This window comes from Eleginops maclovinus, chromosome 19, assembly GCF_036324505.1.
Source record: "Eleginops maclovinus isolate JMC-PN-2008 ecotype Puerto Natales chromosome 19, JC_Emac_rtc_rv5, whole genome shotgun sequence".
Taxonomy (NCBI): domain Eukaryota; kingdom Metazoa; phylum Chordata; class Actinopteri; order Perciformes; family Eleginopidae; genus Eleginops; species Eleginops maclovinus.
Genome location: NC_086367.1, coordinates 23,626,691 through 23,650,092, shown reverse-complemented (window position 1 = coordinate 23,650,092; position 23,402 = coordinate 23,626,691). Strand labels below are relative to the sequence as shown.

At 43.4% G+C, this 23,402-nt stretch overlaps 1 protein-coding gene across 7 annotated transcripts in view; it reads left to right on the top strand.

Annotated features, from left to right (window-relative positions):
- smoc1 (SPARC related modular calcium binding 1) overlaps window positions 1-23,402 on the top strand; it is a 45,167-nt gene that overhangs the window by 11,073 nt on the left and 10,692 nt on the right. The window contains exons 2-11 of one of the 7 annotated variants that reach the window (XM_063908333.1): window positions 5,919-6,084; window positions 6,308-6,394; window positions 9,347-9,459; window positions 9,580-9,679; window positions 11,311-11,361; window positions 11,815-11,862; window positions 13,642-13,698; window positions 15,188-15,268; window positions 19,718-19,910; window positions 21,901-22,019. In XM_063908333.1, coding sequence (XP_063764403.1) covers window positions 5,919-6,084; window positions 6,308-6,394; window positions 9,347-9,459; window positions 9,580-9,679; window positions 11,311-11,361; window positions 11,815-11,862; window positions 13,642-13,698; window positions 15,188-15,268; window positions 19,718-19,910; window positions 21,901-22,019 — 1,015 coding nt within the window. Of the gene's footprint in view, window positions 1-5,918; window positions 6,085-6,307; window positions 6,395-9,346; window positions 9,460-9,579; window positions 9,680-11,310; window positions 11,362-11,814; window positions 11,863-13,608; window positions 13,699-15,187; window positions 15,269-19,717; window positions 19,911-21,900; window positions 22,020-23,402 lie in introns of all 7 variants that reach the window. The other 6 variants (XM_063908334.1, XM_063908332.1, XM_063908339.1 and 3 more) reach the window with 6 other exon arrangements.

The window sequence follows — 23,402 nt, the reverse complement described above, 5'->3', positions numbered from 1 at the left end:
TAACATGTCATTAGGAGGCTAAGGCTGCACATCAATATGGTTCGGTGCATGCGCAACAATAACTCTGCAGGTTTTGCAGCTTTACACCAAACTCAATTTCACCAAATTGTTTCAAAAAAACCAATTTAGTTTTATTGTGAGCTTTAAAAGCTCGTGCTCATCTCCAGCATTAAGATTTACTTTGATTTAAGGCTCCCTGGATACACAAGAGTGTAATGCTAGTGAGTGACCTGCAGGACTGCACGATAAGCTCACAACCAATCACAATCGGTCTTTATCAAAGAACCAAAGCATGTCGCACAAGTTTTCAACCACAACCTGAGAATAAGCGAGAGAGGAGAAAAAAGACACAAAGTGAAGAAAAAATACACAAAGTGAAGTAAAAATACACAAAGTGAAGAAAAAATACACAAAGTGAAGTAAAAATACACAAAGTGAAGAAAAAATACACAAAGTGAAGTAAAAATACACAAAGTGAAGTAAAAATACACAAAGTGAAGTAATAATACACAAAGTGAAGTAATAATACACAAAGTGAAGTAAAAATACACAAAGTGAAGAAAAAATACACAAAGTGAAGTAAAAATACACAAAGTGAAGTAAAAATACACAAAGTGAAGTAAAAATACACAAAGTGAAGTAATAATACACAAAGTGAAGTAAAAATACACAAAGTGAAGCCGATCTTCAGTTGATTGGAAATGTTTTCCGCTGCACGATGAACAAAAGCCTCCCGAGGAGAATAGGGTCTCGAACAAAAGTAATCTTTTTCAGAAAAGTCAGAACTCTGAGGAATTTGGAGTCCTATAGAATAAACATGTTAATGTACTTAGATATGAGACGGGTGGACTGTCAGCCTCTGAAGAACCTCAAAACTTCAGCTTTTCAATAAAATGTACGTTTCTTGGAAATTGGGCAATCATTAAAAAAAACAATGTACGACTTCAGTAAAAATGACTCCCATCCACGTACTGGGAAACTGTTTCTGGTTTGCTGAGTCTCTGGTTTGACATTTACGGGACACGTGTCTGTGGGTGGGACAGCGTGACTAAGGCTAAATGTGGGAGTTTTTATTTCCATTTACCGGACAATGCCGTCTCAGAACCTGTGATTTAAAGCTGTATTTTGACAGTGGAGAAAGGTGGAAGGCCTGGATCCATTAAGAGTGTGAGTCAGCGAGGGGGGACTCCGTGGGTCGGGATACGTCTCTTTTTATTTAGAAAAGCTGGAATTGGAAACAAATTTAACATTTTCTCACGTAGACAATCTGCTTTCCATCCATAGAACTCTTGCTCAATCCTCTAAACCACTTTACTGTGGTGAAACGGGCTTTCATTTTATATTGATGTGTGTATACTGACATAAAAATGTGTTTCTTTTGTGGGGAAATCAGCAGACACAACGCAGACATCTTTTTGTTATTATTTTCCACAATTTGAAATAGAACATTGAGACATGTTTTCCTCTGTTTTCTCATTAAAAGGCGCATCATGATTTAGTTTTACAGAGAATAGCTCTTACTCTTCTTCAGTGATCCGAGGCTGGAATTATATCCAATGTCTGGCTGGAGATGAGGTCAAAAAAGACAATTAGAATCCTACGGAAGGGGATGAGGGCCAAATGTGATTTTCTTCTTTGACCTGACCAAAACTTACATTCTTTGAAGGAGTCCGAATTCTGAGGGTTTCTGAAAAAAGGATGAATTCTGGGAACTCTAAGAAAAAAGTCATATTTTGGTGAATTTCGGAGTAAGACAGAATTCTGAAAAGAAGTAGAATTCTGTGATTATGAGGGGAAAATAGAAAGATCTGATTTTTGAGAATCCTAGGAAAAAGTAAGGATTTTGAAATGTTCCCTCCGAAATCGGTATTTCTGAGATTTCGCTAAAAAAGTCTGAATCCTGAGACTTTCTGAAAAATGTCTGACTTTATCCTCGTCCAAATTTCTCTTTTGGTCAGATCTCATCTTTTTGTTTACACATGGTTCCAGTCCTCTTCCGTAGAATCCTAAACACTTCGATCCTAACCTATCATGGGTATCTTCTACTTTCCCCCTCACATTAAACTCCTAATAAAGGGAATGAAAACATGTGTTTCTTGGAGCTGTAGTTAGTATTTTTTGGACTCTTCCTAAGACCACCCTGTTTGCTCCACTGATTTTATCTGGACGATAATAAGACGCCGTATCTTTTTTCTATTTCAAGAACAAAGTCTTATCTTTCCAGATAACGGTTATCTGACTGAGCTGCAAAGATACAGTAACAGCCATGGAAACGTGTCCGCTGCAGAACCCCCTACAGGGGATTGTGTTTCATGAAGCTGTAAGGAAGTATGGTCCTGGGGGGAAATAATTCCAGTGTTTTCCATTGCAGCTTAATCTTCTTCAGAATTGAAGGCAGTTCTCCTCATGATGAAAACGATCCAGACTGGTTGGTTTGCGTTGGACAGGTCGGGTGATATTAGCTCACTTGTTGGCCGATTTCTCACCTCATGAATTTAGGACTTTATTTAATATTAGGAAATTAATATCCATGACCGTCATAGCTGTCAGCGCTGGCAGACACTCTCTGGTACAGAGTAAAGAAACATTAACGGATTATTTTCTGACCTGCGTCTCGTTTTTCCTTTTGTATTTTGTAATTTGTTCAATAACCAGTTTAAACTCCTGAGCTGTTCCCAGGTCGTAGAGAGGGACATTAGCCAGAATATGACAAAGAATATCAATTTCAGTAGGAGTTGTAATGCTCAGTAGCAGCTTTGCCCAGAGGAGCGGTTGGTCGATCCCATCCTCCGGTGTTCAATATCTTCAGCAGCGATGCAGTGGATTGGTAGGTATTTCATTATTTCCCAAAGGATGAATCGATGTATCTATAGAACCGCCCCGATGAGCGTCACATGTTGCTTTGAGTGAATTATCTCAACATTCAGTGAATTGATTACTATGAAATTTGGTACAAGCATTTATGACCCCTTCAAGAGGAAGTATAACAACTTTGGGAATCTTCCACCATCAGGCCAAAACAAATACATGCAACACTAATGGCATTACCTTTACCCACAGCTCTAATTAGTGTTAAGTGTGTTTAGAAAATGTTTGGGTGCTAGTATGCTAAACTAAGGCTTAGAGTATATCGTTTATTATATGGTATTGATATATAAGAGTAGATCTTTGGTTTTTATAGCCTCATAAGTGTTGTTGCCTCCTGGTTTTAAAGGCTGCAATACATTAAAGTGATGTCACTTTCTCAGTTTAACAGACTTGTAGCTTTCCTATTGTTACCTTCACACACCTGGCCATTAGATCCACACTACTGCTGCTTGTTTATCAATATCTCATGGTCAAATACTTGAATAAAAACTCCAATGGTACCAAAGTGTCAGGTACAAAAATGATAGTCATATTTAATGTTCTCCTTCTAACACAGGCCTATGCTAAGGGTGGATAGCTTAGCATTGATTTCAAAGTGAACAAGGACTTCCACACGAGTACAAAGCAGATTACACTGTGATTTATGAAGGTGTCCACTGATCCATGAAAGTGAAATTGTCCAGAAACCTCACTGGTCACTGGCGGATACTTAAGGCTTGATTTTATTGGCAGAAGCAAAGAATTCAGAGAGGATGCCTGAGACGGTTTCTGGAGACGTCTTTAGAGTAAGAATAATAGCCTCAGATGGACACACAGCGCTGCACAGATGGCCGTGCGCTTCCTCTGTTCGGAGCTCATCAGACAAAGACTCCTGCTGAATATTTGGTACATGAGGTCCAGTTGTACACCAGCTCAGTCATGACATCAGCGCGTTGGCTCGTTACCCTCTACACTTTGTTCAGGTCCGTGTGATTGCTCTCTTCGTAAATCTGTCTCCAAGCAACAATTTTGATGTTATTCAAAACAAAATACCGCCTTTGGATGAGGAGGGAGAGGGGGAATAAACTCATGCTTGTATACATGCGAGCTCTACACAAGAACTTGTACTTAAAAGATCGTCTGATAGGAGTTGGCGAGGGGAAGGATGGAAACTGTGCCTTTTTCTTTCTGGCTGGGTTTCATTTTCCACCACCTTCTCCTCTCTGTACCTGGCTAATGAGATCTCATGTACAGATCTGAAGCATTAATCTGCACTCTGCTAATTGTTAAAGAGACTCTGGGTGAAAAACACATGCTTTCTGCCACTTGAGAATACCCTAGTTATCAGTTTCTAGTCTGTTATAAAGCACAGCTCACCCTAACCCTAACTGCCTGCAGGATAGGATTTAATCAAGAGGATGTCAGACGTTTTCAACAAGACTTTCCTCAGGTATTCTGCTGCTGCTCGGTGCACACCTACTCTCTACCCACAGACCTAAAGCTCCATCTTTTTTTGGCAAAGTCCACCCTTCACTGTAATCCTTCAGGCCTTAATTATATTTAAGGCAGCTGTAAAGCCAAGAAACATTTCTTCTGTCAGAGAGACGGCCGGCGTCCAGCAGGAGAGTAGAATCGCCTCACTAATACATCATGAGTAAAGATCTGAGGCGGGAGGGATTCCCATTGCTCTTAATGTGGTTTGGCTCCGTTGAAACGTAATGAAGGTTGAACTTGTCGTCAGCCAAAGATCAATTAGATAAATTAGCCTCTCTGTTGGGCTGCAGAGCGGGGCTGCTGAGCACAGAGAGGCAGCGAGCAGCAAGTGTGTGAAGAGAAGAGAAACGTTTCAGCTTGTTGGTTAGCTTGGCTTCAGCTGAATGCAGCCTTTGTTCAAACACAGTGAAACAAGGAAGAAAGAAACGAAGAGAAGCCAAAATGAAACGTATTATTTAAGCAAAAAGCTCAATACTTTAGAAAAACAACGAGCGATTCCAAGTGGTATTATTGTAGGCGCCACTGTAACAAAGACAAGAGGATTGATTTCTGGTTTCCACTGAGCTGCTACTTGCAAAATGTAGAAAACTTATTTAGACCGTTTGGGGAAAAGGAAGAAATATATTCACATGTATTTTATTGTAACTAATTCCCTATGCTGCTCAGAGTGCCAGAATCACAGAGCGTCTACCTCAGGCTGGCAGTTTCTCCTCTGCAGCAACAAAACCACTCCAATTCTGCAGTGAATTCAGACGGAATTTATATGCAAATGAGATCAGGATGTTATCGGGGTTTTGGAGCTAGTGCTAGCTACTGTAATGCTAAAAAGTTGGCTACACTGCACAGGACTTCTGCTCTTTGCTCTGTAATTTCTTTATAGCCCATCATTAGCCTCCTTTAGCTTAGCGGTGGTGACGTGAAGTCATATGACAGTGCTGTAGTTCCTTTATAGCCCAACATTAGCCGCCTTTAGCTTAGCGGTGGTGACGTGAAGTCATGTGACAGTGTTGTAGTTCCTTTATAGCCCAACATTAGCCGCCTTTAGCTTAGCGGTGGTGAGGTGAAGTCATGTGACCGTGCTGTAGTTCCTTTATAGCCCAACATTAGCCTCCTTTAGCTTAGCGGTGGTGACGTGAAGTCATGTGACCGTGCTGTAGTTCCTTTATAGCCCAACATTAGCCTCCTTTAGCTTAGCGGTGGTGACGTGAAGTCATGTGACCGTGCTGTAGTTCCTCTATAGCCCAACATTAGCCTCCTTTAGCTTAGCGGTGGTGACGTGAAGTCATGTGACCGTGCTGTAGTTCCTTTATAGCCCAACATTAGCCGCCTTTAGCTTGGCGGTGGAGACCTGAAGTTATGTGACCGTGCTGTAGTTCCTCTATAGCCCAACATTAGCCTCCTTTAGCTTAGCGGTGGTGACCTGAAGTCATGTGACCGTGCTGTAGTTCCTTTATAGCCCAACATTAGCCTCCTTTAGCTTAGCGGTGGTGACCTGAAGTCATGTGACCGTGCTGTAGTTCCTTTATAACATGAGCTTTTAACTTTGCCTCTCTCTAACTGTTGCTGTCTGACTGCAGTGGCTGATCGGGGACAGGGACAGTCACTGTGGGGTGATCTGCTCGCGGACGCAGGGGAAGCCGGTGTGTGGCTCGGACGGGCGGATCTACGAGACGGGCTGCGAGCTGCAGAGAGCGCGCTGCAAAGACAAAACGCTGACACTCGCACACCGCGGCCGCTGTCGAGGTGAGCATCGAACTCTGCATTAAATCTATGCTGGTGTGCACAGGGATCTGTCAGGGTGCGTTCAAGGAAAGAATCTCTTATTTTCAATTATCGTTTTTTTTTAAAGGTAAGAAACTCTAAAAATCGATCCATGAATCAACAAGTGAGAAGAAGTCCTACTCCTAACTGTACTGTGTGTATCTCTCCGTCGCCTCAGCATTCATGGGACTTTTTGGTGTTTCAGGTAAAAACTGGGTTAAAATCGATCAGCTGCCGGTGGCTCCAGCACCGACGTCTTCATCTGAGGAGACGAGAGACCTGGAGGTCAAAGGTGAGGACGCCTCTTATTAAATTCCTTCGATCAAAACTATTTCAACTGGAGGATTATTCTGTGGACACCAACTTTACTATATCCAAGTTTGAGGAAACACTTTAATTCCTGTGTGGTTGATCACTCAGAAAGTGTGTTTTGCTTTTGCTTTCCTTTCAGTGATAATAAAAACAGATGTTATTATTCTGAGATTTTAATTTACAATGTCAGAAAGATTCTTTAATTCTACTTCTAGTGTCACCTTTTTTAGGACATTTAAAGATTGATATAATATCATTTAAAAACCATTAAGGCCTAAAATAGCTAATTAAAAATAATTGCATATTAACATTTTTATTCAGGCAAAAATTAAATGACTTTTAAATCAAAATGTATTAAAAGTTTTTGTCTGAAATAAAGATAAAGACACAATTGTCCCAAAAGAGTCAAATAAATTGCAGTGGATCCTAGAAGTTTGAAGGATCCACTGCTGCTGAATCATTTGTCCCTAATTGAAACCCAACTCTTCCCTCTGAGACGTCGTACAGTAAACTTGGAGAGCAGAGGAGCTCTGTGATTTGCTCCCGGCCTCGGGGAGCATGTTTCAGATGTTGCAGCTTTAGTTCGGGGGAAGTGGAACCGAACAGAAGATGTCTTTGATTTTCCGCCGCTCTGTAGGCGTGTAAGTCCTTACAGACCAGGATCACACACTCCCTCTCCGTGTGGAGGGCAGCACAGATTGATAGGTCTGAAGTCAAGGTTGGGACTTGGCATGCCACCCCCCCACACCTCCCAGCCGCACTGTCCATTAGCAGAACAGCATTCCCAGCTAAATCCATGTGTTGAGTGGGTGTATACTCGCTGTAGTTAATGTGCTTCAGTTTCTAATGTGAGCTCTGCCAGGGACCGAGAGCCGGCAGAGCTCACAGTGTGGAGAGCAGAGGACGGCTGCTGAACCAATGCTCGTTAACAAAGGCTTATTTACGTTAAAAACACAGATTCATTTCACCACGAGAGACCGTAATGAACGCCATGTACCACAAACAATAACAAACTCTTGACTGAGCCGGATAAAACAGGCCGAGCTGTTTGTCTGAGTGAAATCAACATGTTGTAAACCAGCTCATTATGCAAACTCTCAACCTCAAAAGAGATGGTCAATTGTTCTTTTTACAGCGAGTTTATGTACGATGTGTCAAAAGAAAAGTCAATAAAACTGGCCTTAAAACGTAACTACAACAAATAAACAACCCTCTGCCTGTGCACAGACATAAGGGAGGAACCTGATGGTCCCAGTGGCTTCTCTGACATCGATGTGTTCCTGAGCTTTAGGTCGTGGTGGTTACAACATGGATGATAAAAGAGACGAGTCGTAGGTTTTTTTTGGGGTCGTTTTCCAATTGTTGCGTGACAACAAAGAGCAAAGAAGAGATCACCAACAGTTTCACCGTCTTTAGGAGTAGTTGTTCCTACTCGAGGGATGGTTCATTTGTGTATCAACCCCGTAATTCAGACTAATAAAGACCCCCTAATTGGCTCTAACCTTGTATGGGTTCTCCCCTGGTCAATGCTTCACCTCTCCACCGAGTTTTAAGAACATCGGGCCTGTAGTATCAGTATCAAAACCCAGATAAACAGACCGATCTGCAGAGGCAACTCGCCGCTAAAATGTCAGTAAATCAAACTCAGTCAGACCTGAGTGATTTGTCGGGTCTTCTGTCGGACAGTGGACTAATTTCCCTTTTTTCTTTTGTATGAGCCGTGCTTCTGAAGTGAGACTGAATGTCGTCTCAGTCAGGGTTCATAAACCCGTCTGAGCTTCTGGGTGACTTGGCTCCGTCAGCCTCTTTCTCTGGAGGAGACAACATGTCTGTCTCGTCTCAGCTCCAGAGGAAAGCTTCATGAACTCATATTATATTTATCCGGTGGCTCTGGTTGGCTCCGGGGTGTGAATGTGAGCACAGGAACAGCCGAGCACGGAGCTCCTCTCCACAGGAGGTATAACAGTAGTTTCTGAAGGGGATTTGAACCGGTGACCAGCTGGTGTTCGGCAGACCTGTCCCCCTGAGAGCGGGATCATCAGAGCTGCAGTTTCCACCACCGCTAGAGAACATGACGCACGGCTCACACCGCGCTGCTCGGAGTCTCAGTGGTGATGGTCAGTGTCGAGGAATGTGTTGTTTTACCGAACAGTGTAATAAAAGCTCTGGGCTTCATGCATCTGACCAGCAGACGGGTTTAAAGGATGCTTTCAGAAACAGTAAAGGAATGCTTCACCCACAGAACAATATCAATTACTAACCACGAGGCTGTGTTTTCATGGCATGCCTCCAAGAGTCACTGGGGGCTGCATGTGTGAGATTCTTTCTGCAGGAGTTTTTTATAACGTAGAGAAAAGTCACGTGTTAGTCTGGATGTACAAGTTGTGAGAAGGTTTGTACATACATGTTTTTTAACCAACACACTTCTCTCAGTTTCTGGATTCCTCAGTCTTTTTCTGTCTGAAACCAGAGCCCAGTCTGCTCTGATTGGATAGCTGGCCACCTCTCGTGTGATTGGTCAACCTCTTAGAGATGTCCCGCCCCTCAGGTTATCACGTACAATGTGTTGGAGCATAATTGTGCCATAGTGATGTCCCTATGTATCAAAGGAGTCCAGTGGAGGTGTTTCTGGCTTATGAGTGGGAGAAACACAGGGATGTTAGCCTCTGCAGACCATTTACATGCACTAACACACTACAGGACAGGGGAAACTAAAAAAGCAGGGTAGGGCCTCTTTAATGCTGCTCGTAGGTCAGAAATTAGGCTCCCGGAAGCACTCAAACGTCACGCGGCTCTCAGCAGTAAACTGGGTCGCTCTGGTCGCCCCCCAGGTGTGAGCGGGGTGTTGTTGACAAAGAACACGCGTCTTCAATAAAAAACCCTCAGCCGTGCTGGAGGTTCTGCCTCTCAGAGTCCTGTGGATGTGTTTCAGATGCGGGTCAGTCCAAGTGTCGCGTTGAGAGGAGCCAGGCTCTGGAACAAGGCCGGAGACCTCAGGAGTCCATTTTTGTCCCAGAATGCAACGAGGACGGGACGTTTGCACAGGTCTGACTCTCTACCTGCACATTATTATCCTTCGTGCTTTACTGGGGGCCTTTACACTCAAACCCACCAGCCGGATCCTGTTTCTTATAAAGTTAATGGTTTACCTTCTTGTCCCTGCAGGTCCAGTGCCACACTCTGACAGGCTACTGCTGGTGTGTCACCGGTGACGGAAAGCCAGTGAGTGGCTCCTCACAACACAACAGGACCCCGGTGTGTTCAGGTACTGGGGGAGGGGGATAGCCCGGCACCCTGTGGATGAAATTACGAGTTTTTCTTAGGAATTTGAAATCCCTTAAACGGTTACTGATGTTGCATCGGTCCTTCTCTTAATGCTGTGCACATTAAAGTCAGCTGAAGGTGGTTCCAGATTATTCTTCATTGGGGTGGAAAGAAGGCATTTGAAGTGTTCAATGGTCAACGCACTGGAGCCAAGACAGACTAATAGCCAAGTCACTGGGGTTTGGACAAATGAACTGATGGTCCCTTTAGGATTTGGATTTTCTTTGAACAACTTGAGCCAGTTTCATTCTAAGCTTCAGTTCCTTATCAGATAAAGAGGATTGAGGATGGATGCAGAACATGTGGAGTAGAACTGAATCAGTGAACTCTGATGCAGGATAGAGAGTGGGTCCCAGTTAGAGAGGGTCTGTGGGCACATGTGTACTGCATGGCGTACAGCAGGTGCAAGGTCAACCAGAAGGTAATGGCCATACATCCAGGGCCTCCCCCCCCTCCCTGGTCTAACTTCTCTCAGCAGGGAGAGCTCTGTACACTCATCCTGGATGGAAACACTTTATGATAATCACCATCATTTTCTCCCTGAAGATAATACACAGCGCTCTCTGCTCAGCCCCCGGAGCATGTGGAGCACATTTAGAGGAGCGAGCGGCCGCTGCATGGGGAGCTGCTGCAGACCGCCACAGGCTTCCTGCTCTTCCTTATCCTAACCCCCCTCTGAATATCTGCCTTTCTCTTCTTCCCACTTATCACCGCTGTAGCACCTGCTGAGTTCCAGTCATTTGAGAAGATCAGTAAAGATGGCAAATGCAGAAAGACAACAACGCTGCTCTCCCCTTCACAGAGCGGATAGATAAAGAACAACTCTCCTGTCTGTAATCGTCAATGCTTTAGGGGGGGATTCTGTCCTCAGCTGTCAGTGGAGGCAAATCAAATGAAATGTATTTACCTCTGGGAACAAATGAAACACCGTCTGCTACCTTTGCAACCAGACATCTTTTTATTCACCCCTGAAGAACTCATGAAGAGGTGGTTTAAAAAAGCGAATCTGTAAACTAAGTCACAGTTTTAGGAATGAAATCATTTAAAAACACTAATAAAGTCCAGACTGTGGAGGGATGTGTGGAGGATATTTTCATTATAAAGTTGCACACAGAAAATCTGTATCCATTACACTAGCACTTATTATGGTCTGGCTTATTAGAGGCTAAAAGGCTGCATTTTCCATACTGTTTTTAATTAGTTTATTGCACTTATTCTAAGTTGCTTTGAATAACAGCTAAATGTAATGTTAACAATCCTGAGCAGACTGGGAGAAAATGGACCAGTAAGAAACCTAATCCCCTAAGAAGTGCAGACCTGAAGTATAGTATCTTAACTCAATGCAGGAAATCCTTCAGGTTTAAATAAAGAAATCGATCCTGAGATGTAGTTTTATAGTCCCTGCCTGCCTCCCTCTGTCCTGCATAAGATCCAATATCTTCATCGGTTCTTGCAAAGGTATGACCCTGAGAAGCTGGAACAATATTCAGCCCCGTCCCCCCCGCAACAAATAACCTCCTGACCTGCTCAGACGCCCCTGACCCAAATCAATCATCTCACACACATTTGCAGGAAACTTCCGTGAATTTATGGGAACTCATGCTGGGACGAGTGGATTGTCAGGTAGTACACTTCCTTCCAGTCGCCTTCCCTCTTAAGTTCCTCCTCTTTGTCTTTCTGTCCTAATTGGTTGTCTGATTTGGTAATTTGTGCATCCGTGCATGAAACCTGCATGCACTGAACAGGAATGATATTTGCAAATGTTAATTAACCGGATCCCCACACAGATCTGTTGCATTAATCAGGATAAAGCAGAGGCTTCCCATTCCAATGCCTGCTATTATTACTAACAGAATGCAGCTCTGCGTTTGACTCTAAGAAGTCAGTGAGTTGGGTAATCTGTGGGACGTGTTTCTATCCATGTTACGTTGGAACAATCCCATTTAACTCTGAATCACAAGGCAGATATTACGTTATAATGTATTTGTCTCATGCAGTTTCTAAAAGCATCTCTTTGGATGTTCCCCTCTGCCGTCTAGTCTTTGCTTTGTACATGTAATGTTTTTCTGTCTGCAGGGTCAGTAACCGACAGACCACCGGGGCCGCCGCACTCTGGTAGAAAAGGTGAGCTGAGACCTGTTGGAGGTGTGTGTGCATGCATGGGACTGTTTCTATTTGTATGCAAGAGACAGGAAGAGAGCATGAGTTCAAAAGGTCTTTGGAGGAGATCCTGTTCCTGTGCAAAGTCCATATTTGTGCAGAGCGGAGAGGACTGCACTTTGACTGGTAATGTTCAGGGATTAGGATGAGGTCTTTAAAGCTCGGCAACGTCTTTAAGAATGTTCTTCTTCTTTGCATGACTGCATGATGCTCGGCTCTTTAAACGAGTGTACCGTACTACAGGAAACTGAAGCTGAGGGACAGCTTTGAGGTATTCCTTCAGTAGACACATCAGTGACAGGATGCTACAAAAACATCACTGGTTTTGCACCATTATGCATCTCTTGTACTACAACTGTAAGTTATCCTCCCTGTGCATCATGTACCAATGTTTAGTCAGAGCTCTTCACATTTTTATCCCAACAATCACAGCATCTTTAAGCGTCTGTAAGAGACAATGTAAACCCTAACCCTAACAAACAGAAAGTTGAGTTACTGAAGTCTAATTAAAGTTATGGAACTTAATTTGACTCAAATCTTTAAATCTGACCAAGTGTTTCCATTTGAATTCACACAATCTACAACATCTTTATTGCAACCTCAGAAAGTGCATCCAATGGTTCCCGAACAAGCGGGACTATTTGACAGACTGGGTATAGACAGTGCATCTCTATCAGCAGCTCTTTAGTTTTCTTTCACCACTGAGTTACTATATAGCCCATCCACCCATGTGTAGCTCTCAGCCCAGTTCTCTGAGACCAACATGTTAACTGTTGTATTTTATTCGCAGTTTGACCCGATCAGGTCGGTCTGACCTCATGTTTGGGTTTGCTGGCGAGCCATCTGACTTACTTTAGTTTGTAGAATGACTCCAGTTCTCTGTGGTTTGCTTTTAATCAAATTATTTCCTAAGGAGTGATCCAGAGGCTACAAAACTGCACCTGGGTGAGTATTCTAGGTTGTTGAATTCACAGCATTATATACAGTAAGAGCAATCACTACTCATCTGTGACAGGACACTGACTCTGCAGGCCCTTTTTAGCATGTTCTTAGCATGTGTAAATAGCTATACCTATTTAGAATACATACATGGAAGACCGAACCTTAGCTGTCTGGATGTGAATGACCTCAATGTAAACGGCATTTATTTATTTTTAAATACAAACAATTGTTTTGGGCAAAAAAGAGTTGTTTTTTCAGATTCATTTACGTATTATCTAAGATACAAGTCCAAATGATTCGACCATCACCAGAGTGAAATGATATTTCCTCAGTGTCATTGACAAATTGTTACGCAGTCAGGCAACTTTTCGAGCGTTCGTAAACTGGACCAGAGTTTCTAGAGACAAATGAACCAACAAACTTATTACGTCTTATTTTGAAAAGCCAGTTAATCAGAGGTCATTACCCTGCCATCATGTGATAGGGATGGAGGTCCCCTCATGTGAGGTATATGTGAATGTGTGTGTGTGTGGTTTGTTTGTGAGAGAGTGTGTGCAGTTTGTTGGTGTGTGAGTGTGTGAGGAGTCTGATTCATTGATGTGTGTGTGTGAGATGTTGAGATGTGGTCGTCCTCTGAGTGTGTTTTTTTTTGTTTTTATTCCATCTGTCTCTCCGTCTGATTTTCTCTCTGTCTTGGCCGGGCCATGTGCAAATCCCAACCATTCAACAGTTCTGGAGAGTAGATTGTATTAACCTCAATAATGGTAGTCTCTTTCCGTTTCTTTCTCACTCTCAACCCAGATGACGGCTCCAAGCCCACGCCCACCATGGAGACCCACGTCCCCCCCGAGGGTGACGGTGAGTCTACATCTCCTGTATCTGTGACGCCTTGCTGGGATGTCATTCTACTAATACACAGTGTAGCGGGCAAAATCACACAGAGTACAACTGAAAATTAACGTACGAGTAAACTGCCGCTGAGGCTCCAGGCTAAAGGTACATTTATAATGAGTTGAAGCTTTTCCTCTGGCTCTCCATGATGAATCCTGCCTGGATCACCCTGCTAGAAAACCATTTACCTACTAGTGCTCTGCTCCCACCTCCACCTGTCTCCAATAATCCAGGTGCCCAAAGGTGCCTTCAAAATAAAAGCATAAAACTATTTTAACTGACTTAAAAATAAAATAAAACCCAGTCTGCAAAATGTTGCTGCAGGAGAACAGAGCTTTACGTCTTCTTGTGCGTAAAAACATATTCCACTATTTATTGCACACTTTCTTACTCACTGAACTTTGCAAAACGTAGGTTTGCTGTTGCTCGCTTTGATCCTCACTTTCACCTGTTGCCCACAAAACTCAGAAAGTATAGGCACGTTTTTAAGACGGGAATAGAGTCGTCTCCCATCGTCAGTAAACGTGTAACGGCAAAAATCATAGAAAAGTTAAACTGAGTTTGAATAATTCAAAACCTTCAAAATAAAGGCATGAGAATTTACTTGAATCCGCTTCAATGATCACACTTATTTGTCTATTTCCTAAAACAAAACAGCAACATAATATTTATGAACCATTAAATGCCAAATCAATGTATAGCTATTTTGTCACGATCAACTTTTACAAACTGTGCTCACTTCTTTTCTAATTCACACACCATAATTGGTGATAGGAATAGTTTAAGTCTAACAAAGATGAGTAAGTTTTGTCTCTGTAAACTTTGAGGTTAGTCAATGAACAGCGAGGTCAAATCACTCAGATAACGGGCTTTTAGTAGACCATATTAATTGTATGAGTTGTACTTTAATTGACTCCAATAATTGACCAAATTCCTGCTGATTTTATTCAAATATTTACAATTAGCATGACCGCTCAGATGTCAGGTCTCCAACACTGCTGTTTTGATCTAATTAAGGATAACTTAAGTCATTTGTCCCGGGAATAGATGCTAAAATCACACATTTGAGTTGTTGTTTTGTTGTTAATTGGCTAACAGACTTCACTAAGCTGAGGCGTGTAGCATGTAAACGTTACAGTGCAGTTCAGATTTCATTCTAGGTGCTTTTGGGCTGATATCAAACCTAAGATGCCATTCCTAAAGTATGCACTTTTATACTAAATGGAAAATTCCAGCTGTCAGAATCCCCACATGAACTATTTGATGTTTTTGGAAACCCTGGAGTCTTGGATGCAGTTTTAATTTGTGGGCAAGCTTGGCTGAGTGTGTGTTTGGAGTGCCAGCTCCTGAAGGATCAGGTTCAGTGAGCGGGTTGAACAGAGCCAGGCTATGGGTAACTGTGTGGAAATGTTGTAACAGCACGGAATTTATTGACTGTTTCTTCTGGTCGTTGCAGAGATAACTGCTCCAACGCTGTGGAAAAAACATCTGGGCCCTATCGACAATAAACAGAACAGCTCCAGCTCCAAGAGACAAGGTGAGACCAGACTCATCCATCCCGTAATAATCATCGTACATTAACTTTGTTTAGAACAGCAGGTCCCTTTGTCCCGTCACTGTCAACACGGATCCTATAGATTAGTAATATAAAGCCAAATCAATTATCAATTAAAGTTGGGTTTTATTGAAAATATGTAAGAAATGCAGTTTTCAGCCTCAAGAATATTGAGATTTCTTGCTTTTCACTATTTTATAATATAATAAACTGAACATTTTTAACCAAACAAGACATTTAAAGACATTTCCTTGGACTCTGAGGAACTAAGATGGACTTTTTTCTTACATTTACGTTATAAATCAAGCGATTCATAAACAAAACTGTGGGCAGAATAATAGATAATTAAACAACAGTGTTGGTTGGAGTCCTAAAGTGGCTAAAAAAGTGGCCGTTTGTGAGAGTGGGAAACCAGTGAGGGATCAATATCAGAGTTGAACCCGCCTCCCCCTACAGGGGTAGCACCCTCTCAAAGATCAGGACACACTTATTAGAAGTATAGATAACAACTACACCAGTGAAGAAGCTCATAGACTGAATAAACGACACTTGGAAAGTATCGACTTATCTCTGCTGTTACTGGTTTCATAGCTACTGGTTTCCATTCTGAAAACAGCCCTTCTGCACTGGCATTGAGTGTCTTGGTTTCTTTCTTTTGCTGTAATTAGTTTGGCTTCCTCCGTCTCCTTTTCAATTACGCCTCGACATGTTACCCTTCCCTCTGGGCAGCGATCAATGAGTGTGTGTGTGTGTGTGTGTGTGTGTGTGTGTGTGTGTGTGTGTGTGGACGTACTGGTTAGTGGATATATGGGATTGATGCTTTTAATGAATCCTTTAATATTGCGGTTTAGTTTAGTTTTGCTTGATTTTTGGTTCTCACATGAGTGCATCAATACTCAGGATGCAGTGAGCTCTCCCCACAGTTGATTGTAATATGGGGGTGGGGGGGGGGGGGTTCTGAGCTCTGAATGATGGCGGTGTGTCGGGGGAAGCTGTGGTCAGAGAGAGAGAGAGACTGTATTTCAGATGAGAGAGATTCACTCTGACAGCTCTTTGAAACGCAGCTTCCTGTTTCCAATTAGCATCCGGTGTCCTCAAAGCCCGAGCGACAAGGCCGGCTGCAGGGAGATGTCATCACGTTTGAGACATGAGCGATGTGTGTGTGTCTGCAGCTGCATGTGATTGCATACAGTATGCTCGTGTGTGTGTGTGAAAAAAGGTATGAGAAGATGTATGGAAATGTTCTTATACTCTCCTACACATTTCAGACAATAAATCAGATAACTTGGATACATCGGGATGTTGTTCTGCAAATACGTTGATGCCGACATTGTGAGGATACTGTAGAGCTGACCGATGACTGAGAGGCTAAAAGCAAAAACAAGTACTGACAGAAAAGCACATCCAGTCCTGTGAAGGGACCTTTAAAACCAGTTACTGGCCCTCTGTCTGTGGACGGATACCCCATAATCATAGTTTAGAGCACAGATTGTGTTAGTGAAGTGTGTTTGCTTAGGCAGAGCAATGCAGAGGCAATTTGTCACAAAGATGCTCGGCTGCCAGACTCCGACACTGCTGTTGTTTCAAAGCTGTGAGGAGGGGAAGAGTTCAGTCATGCAGCTCATTTATTAAAGTGTCTGCAGGCAGAGAGGAGAGCGTGATCGTGCACAGTGAATGAGGCAGAGTTATAGAGGGTTTAGGTTGTCCTACGTGCATGTGTTGTTCTGCTTTGGTTCCCTCTGCAGCTCTATCAGCAGTGACAGGAACACCACAGCAACAAATCTGCTAACAATGACGTGTTAAAAGTCTATTTTATGAGTAATTTCTCCATCATCTCTGGTGTCACACACGCACACACACACACACACACACACACACACCACACACACACACACACACACTCAGAGTTCCCCCATTACTAAGGCTTCCGCTATTTTAACTGCAGAGGTTCGCTGGAGACAATATTGCAGTGATTACCCGACAGCTGAAAGCCATTCGAGGGCAGGGAAGAGGAGAGGGTGCTGAGTACAGGGGGGGAGGTCCGGAGAGGGAGAGAAAGAAAAGGAAAGTGAAGAAGGGAGAGGCTGAGAGAGGCAGGAGGAAGGGATAGGGAGAGGTATAAACTGATAGAAGAAGACAGAGAGAGAGTAAAGGAGAGAGAAGGCGCCCGGAGGACGGAGGGTTGAAACATGGCGTCTGCTCAGCAGATGTTTCTCAGTTATCAGTTCGCCTTGAAGAAGGAAAGACCACAACAGCAGTCTCCCTGACATCCACTGTGTGTGGGATCCTTCCCTCTTTTTTCAGGACAATATTTGTTTTCCGAAGGTTTTTGTTTCTCCTCGCTCGTTTCCTGTCGAGGGAAGAGAAATAAAAGAGAAAAAGAAACAAAAATAGAAAACAACGAGAAGGAGATGCAGATATCAAAAGCAGGCCTAGATTGAGTTTCAGCTCCACGCACAGGGTCCAGCCTTTTTCCATTTATATGTATAAAAACTATTTTCTTTTGGGAACCCTAGCGCCTGGCGCCAGCACAACCTCTGTATAATAAACACCGCTAAATAATTTGGAAGTGAAGGGAGCCTGGCCAGGAGCAGAGCCACAGCGCTAACAACACTTGAGTGTGAGTCTATGCAGGGAAGAGCTTACACACACACACACACACACACACACACACACACACACACACACACACACACACACACACACACACACACACACACACACACACACACACACACACACACACACACACACACACACACACACACACACACACACACTGTCATCTCCAATCATTACTAACATTATGGAGGATGACAGAGGACTATTGTGTTAACATTTGTAAATTAGTCCTAAGACATAAACTTTGAAATCCCCCAGGACTTTTCATATTGAGAGACAGATTTTAAACATTTTGTGTGCCATGGATCGAAGGGTGTGTTTAATTCTTCTTGTCCAGCATGTTGAGTCTTTATTTTGGGGTCAATATAAATGAGGGCCTACAGACCCCAGGTAAGACACTAAGGCCAATTCACAGAGAAGGTGTTGCATGCATTGCCACTGCCCAAAAGAGTGGGCCTAACTCATGAACAGAAGAAGTTAGAAGCTTCTAATCACAATCCCAACGCATGTGGGCAGCTTTCTGTTGAGTGTTTTTTACAATAGGTGGGTTAGCAGTTCTGTGTTAATAAAAGAAGTTGAAAATTCAAGTTTTTTTTTGTTTCACGGGCAAATCTCCCCATCATAGTGTATAGAAGTCTTTAAAGAGTGACACATAACATTAGCTGAGGTTGTGCTGATTTCTGGGATGTGTACAACTTGATTATACTGTAAAAATATATATATAATTATAAGGCAAAACACAAAAAAGGGAAATTACCGATTGTGGGTCTCAGAGGGTTAGGGGGAAGCACAAAAACATGTCCCAAAAATCTACTTCAAGCTGTGCTTTTGGTCCCCACCAACTCTTTTTCTACCTTCCTGAACTTTGACGTGGGTCTTAAAACTATTTATACGAGCACTAAAGCTCCCGTAAAACTGAAACAATAACTGAGGGAAAGTGTAGATACGGTTACAGATACGGTAGATAGTTGTGGGGTTGTAAGCAAGGAGCCCACATATAGGTAGTCGTGTATTCCCGTGTTACTAAGGACATACTGATCAAACAAAACAGATTATACCCAGTGCCATATGTTACTTCACAACCCCCCCCCCCCCCCGTGCTGACTCAGGCCGTATCGTCCTCATTACTCTCTGGTTACTGGAGTGAGTGAAAGTACCAGCAGGCTGCACCATGTGAGAATATAACGTCATGGCTCGCTGCGTTACAGGACACTTGAACGTCCAATGAAAGATGGATCGGGAGTGGTACAAGCACACTTAATCCCCATGGTTACGAGTCCGGCATGCGGCTCTGTTGTGCGCGGTTTGAAGAGTGAGCGATGGGCTAAATGGATGTGAATGTAAATACAAATGTGGGGAATCAAGGTGTTGCAGGAGCAGAACTCCAGGGCAGATTGTGCTGGGAGAAGACTTCCTGATACAGCCTGAGGAAGGTTTTATAGTTTATAGAGGAAGCAGAATGGGAGATGAGGGTTGGTTGGGTACACAGGTAGTGAATAGAAGAGCCCTTGTGTCAGTCAGCTCTCTTTCAAATCAGCGGAGGAGAAGGTACTGATTGTATGTTTTGATCCTAAATAAATGAGAATAATCGTCTACCTGGGTGTCATGTTTCCGACAAATACAGTCACTACTGTAGAGGTTGAATTCCCCCCCACTAGAGAAAGAAGTAGTGATGGTTGTCCGCCAAATCAGGTTTACCAAATATGAATGAATAAGTCCACAGTGTGTTTCCCTCATTCTCCCTGTGCCTGATGCTCTGTGTGTGTTTATTTCCAGTTGTGGTATTGAGTGTGTTTCTCATGGTTTTAGAGAAAGTTCCCTCTTGTGACCAGGAGCGACAGAGCGCGCTGGACGACGCTCGGCAGAATCCTCGAGAGGCCATTTTCATCCCGGACTGCGGCCCCGGGGGCCTCTACAAAGCAGTCCAGTGCCACCAGTCCACAGGCTACTGCTGGTGTGTGCTGGTGGACACGGGCCGGCCCATTCCTGGAACGTCCACCAGGTAATATCATTTCAAAACGATGTTTTGTAAGGAGTGCTCGGACGAGTTCAGTTTGAGGAGCTTTTAGTGATAGATGTAGAAGCAAAAATCTGACAAAAAGGTTACTTATTTTATCAGAAATTAACCAAAACGGCCAGTTGGAACGACTATTTGACACTGTCATAACAGTACGGGTTTAAAGAGCACCAGTACCAGTTAGCACCAGTGCTTGAAACCATATTTAAACATATCTTAGGCTTTTCCCCATTTTTTACTCAAAGTTTCTCCAAGCAAAATGCTAATATGGTCACAGTTATGATGCTAACGCCGGTGCTTTTTAAGTATAATGTTTCTATGCTCTCCATCGCTGGTAGTTATTATCTAATTAGTAAACCCTCAGGGGGACATGGATCACGTTTAGTAGAGATCCATTCAAGAGACATTTAACTCCTGGTGCAGAGAAAACCTCAAAGAATCACAGAGTCAGTAATACTCATCCACTGGGTCAAAAGTGAAATCGTAAAGTGTTTGACCTCATGGTGGCGCTACAGGAAAAGTCAGGGACTAACCAAAGTCACTGGGAACCATCCTCTGATCATCATTGATATCGTACCCAATACGATGTAGTTTTTATTAATCCCCCTGGGGAAATTCGATAATTCTGCATCTGACCCATCCTGGTGTTAGGAGCAGTGAGCCATATGTACGGCGCCCGGGGAGCAGTGTAGGGAACGGTGCCTTGCTCAGGGAATCAACACGGTAGCACTTGGTCTTACGGGGACTTGAACTGGTGACCTTCCTGTTCCCAGGCCAAGCCCCTAACCAATATCAGAGCAATCTATCGAAAAATTGTTGAAATATTTCAGTCTGGACAAAAGTGGTGGACCAACCAAACAGCAGATCAATAGAGCTAACGGCTAAAGGCTAATTTCGTGAGGACTTCAGTCTGCAAGCTGCTGCTGATTCACTCGGCAGAGCAATTACCTTCATGTCCTCATGGAAAATCATATAACTGACCATAAACACTTTGGTATGACGTTGGTTCCCCGTGCAGTTTCTGTTTATCTTGCTTTCAGGGAAATGGTGGAGGAACAACAGGGGATTTATGCCAGAGCTGAAAGTCACAGGAATGGAGATGATGCAACGTTGAATAAATGATCCCCATTGCTCATGATTTGGTTGTTTAAATATAGGAATATTACAACTTGAAACACAGCGTTAGAAACAGGGAGAGGGATTGAATGTTTAAAAAGACCTGTCAGTCAGCAGCGGGGGATGGAAGAGATGTTTGTGTTCCTGAAGGGGAATCATCGCTCTCTCTAAAGAGGGTTTATGTTCTGCAGGCTGAGCTGCAGAGCATCAGGACGAGTCGGCTGGTGGTCTTATTAAAGCTAGACTACAATGAGTCTAATAGAATCATATCCACAGCGCCGGGAACGTTAAAGAGATCCGTAACAGACCAAATTCTCGTCTGCATTTCTGAGATATTGCATGACACCCCCGAGGCGATTATTTCCTCACATAAGAATTTATTGTATTTTGGACCAGACCTCTATTTCTTTCCTCCAGACAGCAATGTGCAGAGTCATGCATCAGACATCCCTTCTTGGATCAGGGGGCTTTGCAGAAGAAAAAAAGAAATGACAACTTGCTTTTACTTTGAAACTGAAGAGCCAAATGAGACGCACATGGGTCGATTTTCCATCCCATTCATGGAGAGCCGATCCAATAGCCAGGGAAATCAGCAGTCATGCAATGCATAATGGACGTCACGTCACATTAAAGCATTAAGCGTTTACAGAAACAAAGGGTAATCATTCACTGTCAGTGATTACAGTAAGTAGTTTTAAGGAGCCAAACAACAATTGCATGCTGGGAAAAGATAAGGCAGACTGCATTTTTTCGGGGCTTTGTTCCTTTCTTAGTCTCTGATTAAATGTGTCAGCCTCTCCTTTGGTTTTTCACACGTTACTAAGACGGGTTTATTCTTTCCTCCTTGTGTCTCATGCAGCCATGTTCCCGCTGTCCTCTCCTCTCTGTGTAACAGGTACCAGACGCCGGAGTGTGACGGCGCCGCCCGCTCTCACGTCTCAGACACTGAGGATCCCTTCCTGGTCAAAGACCTGCCAGGTTGGTGTTTCACTTATTCATTCTGGAGGGGTTTCAGAAAGATTCTTGGATTCATTTGACCTGGTTCAACCCAGATTTTGAAAAATGTTGTCTCACTCATATGCTCTGCCTTCCACAAGTCATAGAGGTACAAAACAGCAGCTTCTCAGTTCAGACTTAAGTCCCTTAAGCCTCCTCTTAGACTTTAACCCCAATGAGTTGTGTCTTAACCCAATCTCTTCCCAAAAGCCCAAAGATGTTAAGTGTGCAACAAATGATCCATTTCCAAAATCAACTACAGTAATGCTATTAATTACCAGCAAGTAAACACTTCAATCATCCAATCCAAAACCAAGGATAACTGACACTACTGAAGACAAATATTGACACCAAAGGTAATTTGGTCCTCAAACAAGAACTACTCAATAGCCAATAATCAACAAATTGCAGCATGCAAACACATGCAGGTCAGGATTAGTAAAGAGCGCATTAAGACGTTTAGGTCTCAGAAGTAGATTTTGGACTTCAGTGCAAAGACCTGAGAATGACGTGCTAAATAATGGCCTGGTCTCCAAATCGGTGTCTGTTACTTCAGTCCTGTGCACGGTAATGTGGAGAAATCCGAAGCTCGTCCTTGGGGTGATTGTTTCTTTGAAAGCTGATCCACAAAGCAAAATGCAATGGGATTCTTCTTTTGGATTTCAGCAGAAAATAAGCTATGTGGCCAACGTGTGCAATCCACCAAATACTGTGCACCACCACCGCTAAGCTACAGGCGGCGATGTTCGATGTGATGATGTTCAGGCTAACAACCAAAACGTTGACTTCCAGACGAGGGAACTGGATACGTTCATTGTGGGGTTATAGGACTTGTTCCTGCACCACTAGACCAGAAGATGGGTTTATAAAACGTTGAGACTTCACACTGACTGACCAGATAGAGGGTTTATTGGGAAGCACTAAGTCACACTTTGTGGTGTTGGTTTCCCAGGCAGCAGAGATCAGAGAGGCTCCTCTGCAGCCGGGGTTGTAACCTTCCCTGCCCTTGTTCCTGCGCTGCTCACTTACTTTTGTTGCCCCTCTGTTTCCCCATCACTGCATAGTAACTCTTATTTAATTCCCCATCTGGTGGGTTTACAGAGTGGAGCATGACTCCTGACTGCGCAGCAGATGTGTGGCATGTTTTATGGAAGGTGTGAGTGTTGGGGGTGTGGTGCTGCCGAGGCTGTGTACGGGGTGTTGGGAGACCACAGGGTGCTGAGTGCAGACTTTTTTATGTACTGTATAGAGGGACGTTCGGAACCGCCACAACAAAAAGCTCCATATTTCCTGGTCGTCACATCTTTGAAGGCCAGAGGAAAGAAGAATGCTGGAGAGGGCAGCGTGTAAGCAGCCTGTTAGCAG